At 49.3% G+C, this 17,332-nt stretch overlaps 1 protein-coding gene across 3 annotated transcripts in view; it reads left to right on the top strand.

Moving 5' to 3' along the window:
- Positions 1-17,102, top strand: part of MRAS (muscle RAS oncogene homolog) — a 54,501-nt gene extending 37,399 nt beyond the window's left edge. For all 3 annotated transcript variants that reach the window (XM_039220219.1, XM_039220218.1, XM_039220217.1), the window contains 4 exons: positions 6,560-6,713; positions 8,058-8,157; positions 12,519-12,598; positions 13,745-17,102. In XM_039220219.1, the coding sequence (XP_039076150.1) occupies positions 6,560-6,713; positions 8,058-8,157; positions 12,519-12,598; positions 13,745-13,844 (434 nt within the window). In that variant the 3' untranslated portion in view covers positions 13,845-17,102. The remainder of the gene's footprint in view (positions 1-6,559; positions 6,714-8,057; positions 8,158-12,518; positions 12,599-13,744) is intronic.
- The last annotated feature ends 230 nt before the right edge of the window (positions 17,103-17,332 follow it).

The following is a 17,332-nucleotide window of genomic DNA, read 5'->3' as shown; positions in this document are numbered from 1 at the left end:
GGAAGACTGGGGCAAAGCAGACAGAGGTCCACAGTGCTGTCCCTCTCTGTCTCCAGAATCTTTCTCTCTTTTCCCTCCTTCCGCAGTCTGGCTGCCTGTGTCTCTTTGTGTCTCTTTTCTGCGCACAAGCACAGACACAGACACACACACACACACACACACACACACACACACACACACACACTGGCATAACACCTCCCACAATGACTAATGCTTTCTGCCTCTGGAGTCCTCCTACCTTCATGACATCAGGCATGGGAAATGCAGGCGGAATCATAATTTCTAAAATGCATAGCTGCCCATTATCTTCAGCCTCCTTTGGAGGCAGAGCCACTGACAAGGGGCCTGTGCCCAGGCACCAGGTATATGTGTGCGGAGGGGAGGGATGGAGCCCAAACCAGACCAGACCCAGCTCAGCCCCCATCTGCTCCTTCCTGGTTGCACCTGTCCTCCTGGGGCCCTGACGTTTAGAATTTCCAAGGCGCCCTCCACTCTCCTCTTTCCCCTCGGCCCCCGTTCCCTATGTTCTGTGTCCTCAGTGTCTCCCCATTCATGTTTTCCTCTCCACCTCAGACACACCTGCCTTCGCTGACACTCTTGTTGCCTCTACCCAGACCCCTCCTTCATGTCTTCACAGCTTCCGCCTCCAGTCTTCTCCCTCTTTGGCTGCCAGACTTACCCTCTGACTATATCTGTCCCTTCTCTGAACCTTCGGTAGCTCCCCAGCACCCACTAAGTTCAAACATTTTAGTTTAGTCTCCAAAGGGTCGCAGCCTCTGGTCTCCCCGACTCCTCTCCCCTACCTGCTCTCATCACAGACATTTTCTGCCAGCACACTGGCCTCCCCATGATTCCTTTCTTCCTCACCATCAGGCCGCTGCCCATGCTGCTTTTCTGCCTGGAAGGCCTTCCCCAGGCCCTATCTTTTTTATGTCAAATGCTGATCTTTCAACGGCAGGATAAATATCCTTTCCATTATCCCTCCAAGCTGAAGGGACCCTCCCCCTCCTCCCATAGACCTCCAATAATATGTATCACCTTCTGTACAGTATTACTAGAGGAGATAGCACTGAGTAGATGCTCAGAAAATAATTGGCAAATGGGTGACTGAATGCCCCTCTTGGGGTCCCCCATGCAGGCTGCCCCTGTGCCCCAGAGGTGGGGCAGGCCTGGACGTTACCACACAACCACGTGCCATCCCTGTCTGGTTTATTAGGACCGTGCTAGGCTGTTACAATGAGCTGGAAAGGTCATTATTTTCCGGGCTCTTGAACAGTTTATAAATAATAAAAAGAGCTTTGTGCCATTCACGGGGGGAGAGCTTCCTCTTTAATTTCATGGCTAATTATTGGCCTATTCAGATTTTATATATTTTCTTGAGCCAATTTTGTTCATTTATATTTTCCTTCAATTGTCTATTTCATCAAGATTTGAAACTTTATTGCTATAAAACTGCATATAGTTTTCTTTCATTGTTAAATATATATCTAGATCCATAGTCATAGGCCTTTCCTCATTCCAAAGGCTTATTAGTCTTTTTTTTTTTTTTTTGTCTCTGATAAGAATTGCGAAAGGCTGGGGCACCTGGGTGGCTCAGTCGGTTGAGCGTCCGACTTCAGCTCAGGTCATGATCTCACAGTTCGTGGGTTTGAGCTCCGCGTCGGGCTCTGTGCTGACAGCCAGCTCAGAGCCTGGAGCCTGTTTCAGATTCTGTGTCTCCCTCTCTGACCCTCCCCTGCTCACGCTGTCTCTCTCAGAAATAAATAAAACATTTAAAAAAAAAAAAAAAAAGGAAAGAATTGCGAAAGGCTTTTTTTCTGTAATTGGTCTTTTCAAAGAATCAGCTTTTGGTTTTTAGATATCTACTACTTTTACTACTTCTCATTTTCTTAATTTCTGCTTTCATTGATGATTTCTTCTCTCTTTGGTTTTATTTTTCCTTTCCTAGCCCCTTCGTTTAAATGCTTAGTTAATTTTCAGTCTCTTGTTTTTGGAAGTGCATTTAAAGTTATAATTTTCGGGGCGCCTGAGTGGCTTAGTTGGTTAAGTGTCCTACTTTCGCTTAGGTCATGATCTCGCGGTTCGTGGGTTCGGGCCCCGCGTCGGGCTCTGTGCTGACGGCTAGCTCAGAGCCTGGAGCCTGTTTCAGTCTGTGACTCCCTCTCTCTCTGACCCTCCCCTGCTCACGCTGTCTCTCTCTCCTAGAAATAAATAAAAATATAAAAAAAAAATAAAGTTATAATTTTCCTCTGAGTACCACTTTGGCCTCAAACCAGAGGTTTTCTTGTTGTCCATTGTCATTCAGTTCTAAATTGTTTGTAATTTCTACTTTGCTTTTCTCTTTAACTAGAGCATTTTTGAGCAGTAGAGCTCTTTAAACTTTGAAGTGAACAGTTTGTATATATATATATATATATATATTTATGTTGCTGTTAGTTACTGATCTTTTTGCATATAAGCAAAAAGATAGCCCATATGACATCTACTTTCTGGAATTTGTTGAAATTTTTATTGATGGCTTAATATATGGCCAATTGTTGTGACAATTTCCTGTATGTTTGAACATGCTTATTTACTGTTTGAGTGTAAAATTTGTCCTCTCAGATTACGTTTTTAAATTTGGCATTATTGAGATCATTACTTTTGGGAGGCCACTTGATCTGTCTCTAAGAGAGGCCTGTTCAGTTCTTTTTTTTTCCAAATATATTTAAATTCTAGTTAGTTAACATAGAGTGTCATATTGGCTTCAAGAGTAGAATTTAGTGATTCCTCACTTACCTGCAACACCCATTGCTCATCCCAACAAGTGTCCTCCTTAATGCCCATCACCCATTTAGCCCATTCCCTCTCCCCCAGCCACATCCCCTCCAGCAACCCTCAATTTGTTCTCTGTATTTAAGAGTCTCTTGTGGTTTGCCTCTCTCTCGGTTTTTCTTATTTTTCCTTCCCTTCCCCTATTAGGTTCATCTGTTGAGTTTCTCAAATTTCACATATGAGTGAAATCATATGGTATTTGTCTTTCTCTGACTGATTTATTTCAGTTAGCATAGTACACTCTAGCTCCATCCACGTCATTGGAAATGGCAAGATTTCATTTTTTTTTAGGTTAATATTCCATCACACACACACACACCATATCTTCTTTATCCATTCATCAGTTGAAGGACATTTGGGCTCTTTCCATACTTGGCTATTGTTGATAATGCTGCTATAAACATCGGGGTGCATGTACCCCTTTGAATCTGTATTTTTGTATCTTTTGAGTAAATACTTAGTGGTGCAATTTCTAGGCCTTAGGTTAGTTCTATTTTTTTAAGTTTATTTATTTATTTTGAGAGAGAGAGCGAGAGGGAGGGAGAATGCATGGGAGAGGGGCAGAGAGAGAGGGAGAGAGAGAGAATCCCAAACAGGCTCCACACTGTCAGCAAGAAGCCCAGTGCGGGGCTCTATCTCACAAACCATGAGATCATGACCTGAGCCAAAATCAAGAGTAGGATGCTTAACCAAACAAGACACCCAGATGTCCCTATAGTTCTATTTTTAACTTTTTGAGGAACCTCCATACTGTTTTCCAGAGCAGCTGCACCAGTTTGCATTCTCACCAACAGTGCAAGAGGGTTCCCGTTTCTCTGCATCCTAGCAAATACTTGTTGTTTCTTGTGGTGTTAATCTTAGCCATTTTGACAGGTGTGAGGTGGTATCTCAGTGTGGTTTTGATTTGTATTTCCCTGATGATAAGTGATGTTGAGCATCTTTTCATGTGCCCATTGAGACCTGTTCAGTTCTTTCACAATGATTATAGGGTTTGTCAATACCTACTGTATTTAAAAATCAGGTTTCTATACATATATATATCTTAGGCAACATTCTTATATGCTTGTGATTCATGACTTTGGCACTTCTTGATGCTTGTACTTTTTCCCATTATAAATACCCTGCTTCGTCCTGTCCAATGCGTCGTCCTTGAATTCTCTTTTGTGGATGCATGTGGCTGGCATTTCCTTTTTTATCCCTTTGTTTTTCATTCTTCCTGTGTCATTTTGGTTTATATGTGTCTTTTGCAGCAGCAGACAAGTGGATTTTGTATTGGGTGTCTGCTTTAATAGGTGGGTTTAACCCATTTGCATTTACTTTTGTTAGGCATAGTTAGAATTATGTCTGCCATCTTCTTTCACGTCTCTTTTTTTAGCTTTCATATTTTTGCCTTCGTTTATTCTTGCCTTTTGTTGGATTGGTCCCATTTGTCCTGTTGGTTTTTTTCTTCTGGTGATTAAGAACTTCTGAGTTTTATTTCTAGCAGTTATTCTATGTACAGACATATGTTTGTGTGTGTGTATAATTATATTTTTTTGTTAACATCTGGATGTATTTATTATCTTTAGTCTATTCCCAAATGAGGCAAGACATTTAGTAGTAACTTACTTTTCCCCAGCCCCACCCCTCACTGATGGATCATCATAGATTTTAGTTCTAAACTATCATTCATTTACTTAAAATCCTGTAACGATATTTATTTAAACTGAACTCTTATGTTTTGCTGTATTCCTTGCTTATAATTGTTTCAATTCTTTCATAGATCTATTTTTCACTTTGCTGAAGTATTTCCTCCAATAATTCTTTTAGAAAGAATGGGTAATATTACTTCTATGGCAGTCAGGGGGGAAATGACCATTTTTCCTTTCCAGAAGGTCCATTTCGATTTTCAGCTCCCTATTAAATTGGGTTTTTAAAATTCTGAATGATCATCTTTTCACTTATCCTAGCTCTCTAGTTTTTGTTTGGGATAATACACACCTCCAAAATCTGTAAATACATTAATTACATACCACCGGAATGTCAGGCCTTCCCATCCCTTCAGCCAAACCTGTAACATTTTCATCTGTTTTGCTAATGGGATTTATTTAGTGTCCTCAATCCCTACCCAAAGTGACACCAACTCCCACCAATTGCCTCTAGCTGGCACACACAGTGTGTACTCCTCTCCACCAGGTATTTTATTACCCACTCATTTGTTTGCCAGTGTCCCTACTAGATTATGAGTCCCAGGAGAGCAAGGATCTTGCCTCATTGGCACTGCACCTGTAGTGTCTGCAACACTACCTGGCACAGCGTAGGCTCTCAGATGTTTCTTTAATGAATGAATGAACAAAATCGAATAGACTTCACGTTCATTTACTCATTCAGCTACTATTTGGGTTCTGTGTGCGCCAGGTTCCGAATGGGCCAGGCCCCTGCCTCTGGGAGCTGACAGAGCAGCTGGGACCTAGGAAATGAGTAGCAAGAACACTATGCCATGAAAGGTCTCTTCAGGAGTGGCGAGAGGCCTGCAGGCTCAGGCAGCAGAATGCAGTGAGTCCTGTCAGCTGGCCAAGGCAGGGTGAGCAAGAGAGGAGGGATGGCCCAGGATACCACCCCAGATGAGAACAAGCTCGCAGCAGGCACACCTACAGAGCTTTGTGGCAAGCACTGCTCCAAGGGTCTAAGTGTTATAACTTAAAGCTACTCTTAGGATCCCCATTTGAGGAAATGAAGGCTCAGAGAAGTGAGCTTGCCCAGGATCACACTAGGAATGACGAATCAGCCCAGAATCTGGCTCCAAAATCTCTACCTGTTACACTGCCTCCAGGGAGAGGGAAACTGTGTCTTTCTGAGAGTAGAGCAGAGAAAGCTAGGAAATGGGCAATGCTGGATGGTGAGCAGGGCTTGGGATGCTGAGGGGGTCAGGCCTATGCATCTCAAAGGAGATCCCCCAGCTGTGGCTGTCACCCTCTGAAACAGCCTAGGGACAAGCATGTAACTCAGCAGGAAGGAAGCTGAAGGGGAGTAGGCTTGAGAAATCCATGGGGTGGAGGGAAGGAGAGGGGATAGATGAGTTGGGGACAGGGCCTCCGCTGAGATGGTACCCCGCTCCTTCTCCCCAGCCATTCTTGCTGCCTTCCCCAGCTCCCCTTCCCATCACCCTTGTGACAGCCCCATCCTAGGGGCGAGTGATCCTGGCTCTCAGAGGCCTCTCTTTCCCCACGGCCTGCCTGCTGTCTGTCTGCACCAGAACTGAGGATCCTTCCTGACCTGGGCTGGCCTCTTCAGGGCTTTCCCAACGCATGTCCTGGGCTCTCCTCCCAAGGAGCTACAAGGTGGAAGCATTGTCTCCATTCTACCCAAGAGGAAGGGGGGGCTCAGAGAGCCAGGTAACTTCCCCAGAATCAGTGTGTAAGGGCTGCAGCGGGATCCAAGCCCCTGTGTGGGGACCCCAGAGGGATTTTGTAGCAGCGTTGATCATGGACACTGTGAGGTTTTTCTGTAGACAGTTAAGGCCCAGAGAGCACAGTCGGTTCGACTCAGCAGGTTCACAAATGAGTCTCTTAGAGCCTCATACTTCGAGGTGTCTGAGGCCCTGCTGGGTCCCTTATACCTCAGCCCATGGAGCTCATGCAGCCTCTCATGGGGACAGCTTGTCTGGAGCCAGTCTGGGGACGGCAGCAGCAGCATGGGGGTCCACAGGCCCAGGGGGCTCCACTGTGAGTGTTGACAGCCCCTGAGTGGCCTCATCCCACTCCAGTTCTGGACACGGCCGGGCAGGAGGAGTTCAGCGCCATGCGGGAGCAGTACATGCGCACAGGGGATGGCTTCCTCATCGTCTACTCGGTCACAGACAAGGCCAGCTTCGAGCACGTGGACCGCTTCCACCAGCTCATCCTGCGCGTCAAGGACAGGTAAGGGCAGCTGGGCCAGGACCTCCTAGCACCTGGCTCAGAGCAGGCTCTGTCTGTCTGTCTGTCTGTCTCAGTCTCTCTCTCCTGAGGCACAGAAGGGCAGAGGTGAATTCAGACACTGGTCGATCAGGCTTCTACCCCAGTTCTTTCCTTGGGGCCAAACTACTTCCAAGGCCTTAAGTTAGCCCCCTTTCATCTTTCCTAAACTGTCCACTGATATCCCCAATTTAACCAAATTTTGTTATGTTCAAAGAAAAAGTGAATTTTCTCTCCAATACGCATTGTAACTGGTTAAATCACATTTGACTCTGGGATTTACAAGCACCTAATTAAAAGCTCGTTTTTTTCCTTAGCATTATATGGAGTAATTAAGTAATTGGTAGTCTCTTTTAAGCCTAACTGGTCTTTTCAGCTAATTGGCTCTTAAAGAGGCAATGCAAAGAGAGTAAGAGGACAAATTAATAGGAAAGCAGTAAGCTTTGAACAAATCTTAGTAAATTCAGAAAAGTCTAGTTCACACCAATTCCAAAGGCAAAGTATTAATAACTTTACCAGGAAAGGGATACACATTCACACACACTCACATATACACATAAAGCTCTGGGATGTAAATGTGGGTTAAGCCCCTGACTATAGGAATTTCAAGAGAAAACATAAATGACTCTGATATGGGAAAATATTCAACATTTTGGCTAACCCAAGAACTGCAAGGAAAATAATAATGTAGTATTTCTTACCTGTGAAATTCTGAATTTTTAAAAATGAAAATGCCCAATGATGTTAAAGATGCTGTAAGACCGACATTTCTTTCATCTTTGGACAGCAATATGGCCAAGTATGCCAGTGAGAATCTTTAAGGCAGACATGCCGTGTGATCCCACTCTTCCTCTCCTGGGAGCCATCCTGATTTTGCAGCTGCCATTTATTGAGTGCCAGCTGTGTACCAGACGTTGGCCCTGGTGCTCTTCCCAAGCCACTGCTGACGGCCACAGCTGCCCTGTGTGGCTGGTGCGCCAGGATGACAAGGAGATGGGCGGGAGCAGGTCTGGGAAGCTAGCCCCCCCACGCACCCTCCCCCACCACCTAGCAGTCTATCAGAGCCCTCACTGATAGTGTTGAGCTCCTCAACCTGCAGCAAGCACAAGCCTCCAAACCAGCAGTCCTGAGGCCCCCTTCCGCTGCCTGGGGACGTGGAGAGACAGGACTCCTGAGTGAGCCCCAGGGCACCCAGGGAGGCAGCGTGGGCCGCACTCTGCCTGAGATGCGACCGTGTTCCCTTCTTCACCAGGCATGGGGGATGGGGGGCAGTGAAACCTCACGAGCCACTGTTCCTTTATTTCCTAGAGAGTCATTTCCTATGATCCTCGTGGCCAACAAGGTCGATCTGATGCATTTGAGGAAAATCACCAGGGAGCAAGGAAAAGAAATGGCGACCAAACACAATGTAGGTTGTGTGTGTGTGTGTGTGTGTGTGTGTGTGTGCGCGCTCGCGTGTGCGCGTGCATGTGCGTGTTGGACGGTCAGGGACGTATAAGAGTCTGTGCCCATCACTCCTACGTACCCCGGGCCTCCTGGGTAGCAGGTTAGATTCCACAGAGAGGACATACGTGATGAGGGATATGTTGTGGAACAAAACAGATAGAGAAAGCACCCTCTTATCAGTCAGAAGAGGCTCTGATGTGGGGACCAAGGGGCTTTGCAGTGGCCTGTGAGCTGTGGCCCCCAACACAGCAGATTCATCTCTGGGCTGTTCAGGGGTTGGCGTCTGTCCTGTTCTCTGAGCCAGCCGCCTGATTATGCTTAGAATCATCAGACCAGCTGCAGTTCATTGAACCCTGTTCTGTGACAGGCATTATGCCAGGGGAGGGGGGTATTTAGGCCTCACAAGCACACGCTGAGGTAGGTATCATTGTGCCCATCTTACGGTTGGTCAGACTGAGGTTTGCCCAGGCCACACCATGAATATCAGCAGACATCTTTGTTTTCTTTTTCTCAGTTCATTGTGATGCCCCTTTGCCCTCTGGATGTGCTGGGTGGGGTCCCCGGGCTTCTTCCACCCCTCCCCCGCACAGGCACAGCGCAGGCCCCGGCCTCCTTGGTCAGTTATGTAGAGGTCCACTCTGCCTGCTGGGTGGTCTGCTACAAGGTTGCCCCTTCCCTCTGCCTGGTGGGCCCAGCTGTGTGAGTAGAGGAAGGGGGCTCACTGCAAGTTACTTCTGCTCCTCTGTGCCTCCTGTGTTCATTCACATGTTCATTTAACTGCCCCAAGCCCTGGGAAACAAAACCCCTTGCTTTATGGTGCTTATGTTTAGTGACAGGAAACAGATAATAAACAAAACAAATTACAGTGTGTTGGAAGGTGACATGTGCTATGGAAAAAAGTAAATCAGGGAAGGGGGTCAGGAATGTGAGGTGGAGAAGGATGCTTTTCCAAATAGGGTAGTCAGGGAAAGCCTTGCTAGGGAGGGTGCATACAGGAGGTGAGAGAGTAAACACCGCACATCTCTGGGGAAAGAATGTTCCAGCTGAGGGAATTATCAGTGAAAAGACCCTGAGACAGGAGTTTGAGGATCAGCAAGGCCAGCTGGAGCAGGAGTGGGAGGGGTGGATAGTAGGAGGTCAGAGAAGGGGGATAAGGCCTTATGGGCTTTTACTTCGAGGGAGACAGAAACCGCTGGAGGGCTTGGAGTGAGGAGTGAGGAGGTCTGGCTGGACTGCTTCTCTCTGGCGGCCATGTTGAGAAGGGTCAGTAGGGACCAGGTTGTGGGAGCAGGAGAATGAATTAGAGGCTGCCACAATAATGCAGGTGCAGGTTCACATGGCCCAGGGGGGTGCTCTTGGAAGTGGCAAGGAGGTGGTTGGCTTCTGGACATGTTTCAGAGAGAGCCAACAGGGTTGGTGCTCAGATCGGATATGGGGTGAGAGGGAAAGAAGGGAATGGCAGGTGACTCCATGGTTTGGGCATGAGCAACTTTCAGACACAGGAGTGAGAGTAGTTGGACAGAGGAGACGGTAGGATTAAGTGTGTGCAAGACAGGAGCTTGCTTGCGAATCTGTGTCGTCTGAGGAGCTGAGTGGATATCAGATGGAAATGCTAAGACAGCAGTCAGATAGAGCATCTGGGGTAAATATTGGCCATCAGCAGCATGTAGATGGCATTTGAAGCCATGAACGCCAAGGGGGCAGGTGTAGGTAGGGCAAGGGCCCCAGAATGAAGGACCGAGGTTGGGACACTTCAACTAGTGATGTGGGGAAACGAGGAGGAAGCCACAAAAGGGCCTGAGTGGTCAGTGACATATGAGGGCTGGAGTGAGACATCATGGGAGTGAAGTGAAGAAGATGCCTCAAGGAGGCAGGAGTGATCAGCCGGGACAGAGCTGTCCCAAAGTCTCCAGAGGAGAGCTGGTTCAGCAGCAGAACCAGTTGGTTCAGTTCCAACTGGTTGGGAACAGAGACAGGCCTGAGGAGCTGCTCCGTTTCACAGCCTCCTTAGGGCTTTCCCCACACCTTGTGTGCGTCCCTCTGGTGCAGAGGGGAGGGTGCTGTGCAGGCAGCAGGAGCTCCGTTCTGCAGATAAGCAATGACTACAGGGAAGGGGGGTGGCTGGGCCACGGGCAGGACTCTGCACCCTGGGGACCCCTAGGCCTCTGTGCCTCCCCGCCCCCAGCAAGCTTGCCGGGCTCACCTCTCAACTGTCTGCATCTATGAGTCCGGGAGGTCGGCTGTGTTTACAGAAGGCTTGTGCCTGCACATTTAATATGGAGTGATCATCGCCCGCTTGAAAGGCAGTCACACATGGGGAGATGTGGCCGAGGTGGCCCCACAGGACAGGTGTTGAGGGCCATGCCTACACCCAGCCTCGGGTGGGTACAGGGAGGGGGAAGAAGGTTCCATGTGGTCAGGACACAGTCCTGAGCACACCTCTTCTCCTGTAATGGAGACCCCACAATGGCAGGAAGCATTGTGCCCACTCCGCTGTGAACGGAGAGGGCGCAGGGTTTGCACAAAATATACAGGCTCTCCCAGGCCAGAGAGGTAAGCCACTTGTGACCAGCCCGAAGAACTGTGGTAAATCTCATCACTTTTTCTGGTTACAAAACTAAGTCATTTCATTGTAATGCTTTCAAAACAGAAAAGCCCAGTGAAGAAAATAAAAATGATCAGCAGTTCAGATGCCTGGATAGGGGAGTGACAGAGTAAGCTGTTACTTCACAAGAGTGTGTTGTAAACGACTGCCCAGAACATACCCTAACCTACCTCCACACACTGCTGTGGCTGCAGACAGAAGTCTCGTAGCTGACCCAGACCCCCAGGTCAGGGCACAGGACGACACATGGCTCGCTCAGGCTTTAGAAAGAGTCCTCCAACAACTCTCTGAACCTCTGACAACACCGAAAGAAAACTGCCCTCCGCTGTAGGTCGTCTGGTTGAGATGACGGTGGGCTGTTTTACCCCCCAGGTCTCAACACTCCTGACCTCACTTACTCCCCACTTTAAGCGTCTGAGGTGAGCAAGTATCTCCACTCTGCGTGGGAGACAGCTCAGAGTGGTGACACGTTTGCCCAAAGCCACACAGCGGCCAGCAGAGAGTCAAGGTTTGAACTGGATGCATGTTCCACCTCCTGCCTGGTCTTCCACAGACAGGTAGGGGTGCTGAGATCAGCTGCAGGGCCTCCTTCACGTGTGGCAGGCACCCCTGCTAGCTTCTGGAAGCCAGAGTCCCATGGCACCTTGTGAGGCCAGGACTAGGTGCTTCTGTGTGCACACCCAGAGGGGAAGTGGGAAGGTGCCAGTAGTGGGGGCTGGGATCTAACTGGAGCCCCTCATATCCTGTGGCCCTGCCCACTCAGCAAGTCCAGGAATCTGGGGGCCCCAGACCACTGCTGCCTGCCGTCCCCCGGCACCACTCAGAAGTCCACCACTTGTAGCATCCCCTAGGTCCTCAGGCATCCTTCCTCCTTCTTTCTGGGGGTCCTGCCTCTACCACTGAAAAAGGCTGATGTGCATTTTCTTGGGTCTGAGAATTCTAGGATTTCAGGAACAAGGAGACTTAAACTAAGGGAAACTCTGTAATAAACGGTAGTATGGTCTGACTCAGCCACAGGGCTAAGAAATGCCATCTTCCTGCACCGGGTGGGGCACCAGCCCTGCGAGCCAAAGAGGAACTTGCCTCAGGAGCTCTAAAATAGGATGTGGCCGAGAGTAGTGTGCAGAGTCACTTGGTCAAATAAGTCACTTGGCCACCGGAGAAAGGCGGCTGAGAGACCAGAGCCCCGGCCTCATAGACAGTTGAGAGGTGAGCCCGGCAAGCTTGCTGGGGGCGGGGAGGCACAGAGCACCTAGGGGTCCCCGGGGTGCAGAGTCCGGCCCGTGGCCCAGCCTTGCCTCAGCTTTCCTGCAGAGTCTCCTCTGGAGAGGGCCCCTCATGGGGGAGAGATGGGCCTCAGAAAGGAAAAAAAGAATAGCATCAGAGCCTATTTTAGGTTGATAAATGAAACAGTCTTTAGTCTTCAAGTATATAAAAAGATCACTTCTTTTCTATTTCTGGGGGGGCTATTAAAGTTCTCTAGGACTAGAGAACAAGAGGGAAATGGAAAAGCTGTCAGTAAAATTTTCCAGCCGTAAGGAGCAAGAAGCTACCGAAGGGCTTGAGGTCCTTGAAGCTGGGGTTCTGTGGCGGTGGCGGGGGAGGGGGGCATCTCTGAAGCCAGGCAGTTCCTCAGGACAGCTGAGATTTTGCGGTTTTAGGGAACAGAGCTTGGTGGACCCTGGGCCACTTTTACCAAGTTGAGCTTTGCCTTCCAGATTCCATACATAGAAACCAGTGCCAAGGACCCACCTCTCAATGTCGACAAAGCCTTCCACGACCTGGTGAGGGTAATTAGGTAAGCAAGGCACGCCTCCCTAGAAGCGGGGCCTCTGTGGTAGGATGGGCATCTGGGGGGCTGGAGGAACACAGTGCTCTTCCAGGGCCCAGGCTGCATGGTTCTGGGCCTGCTTCAGATTTCTTGTACCTCCATCCATCTCTTTCCCCCGCCCTTCCCACCTGCCTTCACACACACCCCCTCACTCCTAGTACCAGAAGCCTTCCTGCCTGTGGGGCCCACTCAGCCTCCTCTCTGGCCTCTCCCAGGATCTGCAGCTCTGGGTCCCTGAAGGCAGCTCCCTCCTCTTGTCTGGTGTTCTCCCCACACAACCACACCTTTCAGCACCACAGACAGGTCCGGCTCCCCTTTCCCACCCTGACACCAGAGCACCCTGGGACATGCTACCTGAACAACCACAGTTCTGACTCCTAGGCTCAAATTTCTAAGGCGTGGCACCTGGGCCTGCTTTCCGCACTGCACACACGACTGATCTGCAAATATTACCAGAGATCCTAATCAGTAGTCTCGCCTACATTCCTTTGCACGGTCAGAGCCAAACCCTAAGCAGCCCATGACAGCTCTCAGCGTCCCCAGAACACACACACACACACACACACACACACACACACACAAATCCACACATGCATGCATGCCTTTTTGTCACCGTTCCCCACCATGGACTGGGACAGCTCAGCCCTCCCCTTCTGCACGCTTGAGAAGACTTTTGCATGGGCCTCCAGTTTGGACATGCTGCTACACCGGGGGCTGGGGACGTCTCGGTTAGAGGCCTGTGGTTCCAAGGGCAGGTTGTAGACCTAGAAATAGTTACCAGAAAACAGGGAAAGAACTTTTGTCCTCAGCTGACCCATCATTTTATTTAAAACATGAAACACAAAAATAGAGGCCGGTCCTGTATAACATAGAATGCAGTTTATGATTTAAGTAATTGTAGCCACAGCATGATGTCAGGGATTCTCAGCAGTAGGAGGGCAAGGCTTAGCCCTGCCCCTCTCTGCCTTCCACTCTCTTTGGCCCAGAGACGCTCTCCAGGCCAGGCCCTTACCCAGCATCCAGCACAGGCCAGCCTGTTGCACGGGAGGGGAGGGGCAGGGAGAAGCAAAGCCCTTTCTCACTTTGTTTTTCTGCCTTTCGCTGTCTCAAAAGGCAACAGATTCCGGAAAAGAGCCAGAAGAAGAAGAAGAAAACCAAATGGCGGGGAGACCGGGCCACCGGCACCCACAAACTGCAGTGCGTGATCTTGTGACAGGCCTGAGACCCTGGCCGCAGTGACCATGAACTGGCCGGCCCTCGGGACCCTCCACTGCCTAACTGCACTGAAAACCATTTCTAACCATGACCCTTGGCCCGAGGACCTGGCACAGGAAGGGAGAAAGGGAGGGTGGGCAGGAAGGAGACAGTCTCCGGCTTTGCCAAAAGGGCACAGGCTTCCCCGTGTCTCCTAAGAGACCGGGAAGCAATGCTAACAGAAGCAGCACCCAAGCCCCTCATGTTGATTCAACCTGGTTTCTCCCCATCTTTCAGTGGCTGTGTTGTTTCTGTCAAGTACACAGTATTGATCTGACATTGAAGTGTGTACCTCGGACAAAGTACCAGACAAGCCATGATCAGTTCCCCATTGGCTCCAGCCCCCGACCTGAAGTGTCTGGGCTTGGGTGTCTTTTGTAGATTTTTAAATTATTTTAGTGGTTATTATTTTATTACAGGGGTCTGTGCCCACTGACTATTGAGGCTTTAAGTCTTCAGCAGGCCTCGCTGAGAACATGTCTGGAATATCATTGTTGTTGTTTTTAACTGAGTTTTCCCAGCAGTGCCAAAACTCAGCTCAACATGGAGGGAAGTGGAGGGACCGAGAGCCTGGAAGTAACAGGGACTGTGGCCGGAGGCCTCAGGATGAACACCCTACTTATGGCCTTCAAGCTGGAGAGAAGAGAGAGGCATTCACCCAGAAGGTTCTGCTGTGTTTGAAGTGCAGGCGTTAGGAAATGGAATTTCATTTTGCTGAGTGGAGAGGCTGGCACAGGCGTGTCAGTTTTAAGAAGGTTTTTTCTTCTCCTTTTTAAATGTATAAACTAAGGAAGCTGGTTGGCTTTCCAAAGGGGCTTGTTTCCTTTTCAGGCAATGCAGATTCTGTTCTGCGCTCTGAGGGCGCTCCCAGACCTGTCACTTGCCGCTTTCTCACCGCCTGTGCTGCCTGGTGCCTCTTGGATACAGACAGTGAGATGGGCATGTATGTCTGAACACATCACAGTAAGCTAACGTGGGCTTAGCTTAACAGTAAACTCATGTTCATGACGAACCTTAACCAAAAACGATCCAATACTGTTATTACTAAAACAACACCAAGACCTGAAGCCATTTTCCCTTCGAGTCCACTGACTGGCTACCACTTCTTAAAACCCAGTAAATGAGCAAACCCCTGGAAGCATTTGCAGACTTAGGATTAGCTTGCCTTCCTGGCACACACTTTTCTTAACCTCTTGGATCTTAACTCTAATATATAAATAAAGGAGAAAGAAGGAATTGGGGTGATGACATGGCTCCCATAGAGCTGTTTCTGTAAGGGGACACGCCCAGCTTCCTGACAATGCCACTTGCCTCTCAGATGTTTCTGGTGTGATCCAGAGACTGGGTTTTCCCAGCCAGGGTGTGTGCAGGGGTAGCAAGACCAGCAGCGCACCACTGAGAGGAGGTCAGAAGACAAGGTAGCTTGGCTAGCGACCTGACTTTCTGTGTGACACAAATCAGATCCCTAGCAAACCAAAACAGCCCCAGCAGGTGACCTGGCTGCTCTGTGGAGAAAGAAATCCTGAGAAAGTGAGCACCTAACTGGACATCGAGACACCTGGATTCTTATCTGGTTTTGAAAGTGTGCGGAGTTCCTAACTCGGCAACATCACCAGTACCAGGGGCCCAGCTGAAGTGATTCTGCGTAGAATGAAATAATTGGCACTTCTGTTAATTAGAAAATCAAACTCCTTTATTTGTCTAAATGGGCCTTTTTGGTCTGACCCTAAAAGGAAAGATAACAAAGAACATTCCAGATTGAGCACCTCAGAGTGTCCCAAGATCCTGCAATGTTAATGGACTTTTTAACCCTAACAGGACAAGGCTCTTTCCAGCCCTTATGCTCCTCTGAGCCGAGTCCGCAGCAGCCCCATGTGCAGATGAGATGAAGAGGCGGCAGCAAACAGGCGGGAAGAAGTAAGGATGGAGATTCTTGGCGGCGAAGGGGCGGAGGGCAGCGGCCACTGCTGGAAGACTAGCGGGCACAGACCGCCACCAGCACAACCCTGCCCCCTGCCCTCCATGGAGCCTGTGACTCCGCAGCAGCGCCTGATGGGAGAATCACATTGGAAACTGATCAGCTGGCATAGAATGAAGCCCTTAGCCTTTAGCCACGAAGGTCACCAGATAAAGGGTTTCCATCTGCTGCTGGTGCCGGCAGGGCACCTGCCCACTGGCCCCATCTTCCAGAATATCCTTCCTGCAGTCGTCCCACAACTCAGCTCCCTTCTTCGAGGGAGACCCTGGTTAATGAAGGGCTGCCTGCTGCCAAGTCAGGGGTCAGCCTTCATCGTCCATGACCTTGTGTTGCCCATAGGTGACACATAAATAACACTTTTAAAAGACAGGTCTGTGTTTGAGAAAACTGTGGGCCCTTGTGGCAGTGAGGGCTTCCAGACAAGCCAGAATGGAGTGTACCCCGGGGGCGTCCCCAGCACAATCTCAGTGGCCACATGGCAGAGTCTGTTGGAACACCAGGTGGCCGTGCTACTCCGTGACTGAGGAGCCCGATGGGACTCGTCTTTGAGGACATTTTGGTGTTTCCACTAGTTTTCCAGACCACATGAATAGTGCTCCCTTCACATCTCCTGGCACACATCCTTCCTGAAATCCCCTCACCCCATGCCTTTGCCCCTGTGTGCTCGCAGATTTCCTCCTAAAATTTTGACAACCCCAATTAGAGGGCTACTTTTTTCTCCAGCAGGTAATCTTAGCCATCTTCCCGACCCCTGTAGCCTGGGGCTCTAGCTACTGGCTTCTCCTGTACTTTGCTACACAGGGGTCACTTGGATGGTTTCTCTTAGGACTCGGACCCCACCTTGTGTTGCTTGCTGTGGAGAGTGCCTGGGAGCCTAGTGTGGCCTGTCTCACTTTGCCAAGAGACGTGACCCACGAACACATGGCAGCTCTGACCCAAAGGCCCCTCAGACTTGTGACAGTCGGCCTGGAGCCACAGACAGATTCCCTCCGTTAGCAGCCCATTGGGTTAGAAATTCCATGTTGGATTTACTTAGAACAAAAGATACTTGAATTGTTGAGCGCCCGTGAGCGTACAGCTTCTGCCACCCAGTATTACCAGATGGCCATTGTTGTCACCTGAGAGTGATGCCTGAGGGTCTCGATGATGCTTGAGCCTTTTATGTAACTTTTTATCAAGTCTTTGTGTAGCTCAACCCATTAATAAAGAAAAGAAGAGCACTTGTCTTATTTCCTCTTATTCCAATATTCCTGCAGTTTTGCTGAGGACATTATAAGTTGCCCATGTCTGGCCCAGCACACGTTCTTACAGAGCAAACCTAAACTAAGGAGGAGATCGCTGGTGGCCATGAGGAAGTGTCTCGTTCCCACCTGCAGCCAGAGGATGAGGGCAGGTGAGTAGGGCGATTAGACACATAGCCTTTTGATGCCTGGTAGCCTTGGATTCAAGTTCAGTCATGGACCTCTTGT

Source organism: Hyaena hyaena, unplaced genomic scaffold, assembly GCF_003009895.1.
Source record: "Hyaena hyaena isolate Hyena2069 unplaced genomic scaffold, ASM300989v1 scaffold_870, whole genome shotgun sequence".
Classification (NCBI taxonomy): Eukaryota; Metazoa; Chordata; class Mammalia; order Carnivora; family Hyaenidae; genus Hyaena; species Hyaena hyaena.
Note: the sequence above shows the minus strand (reverse complement) of the source record. Positions and strands in the feature narration are given on the sequence as shown.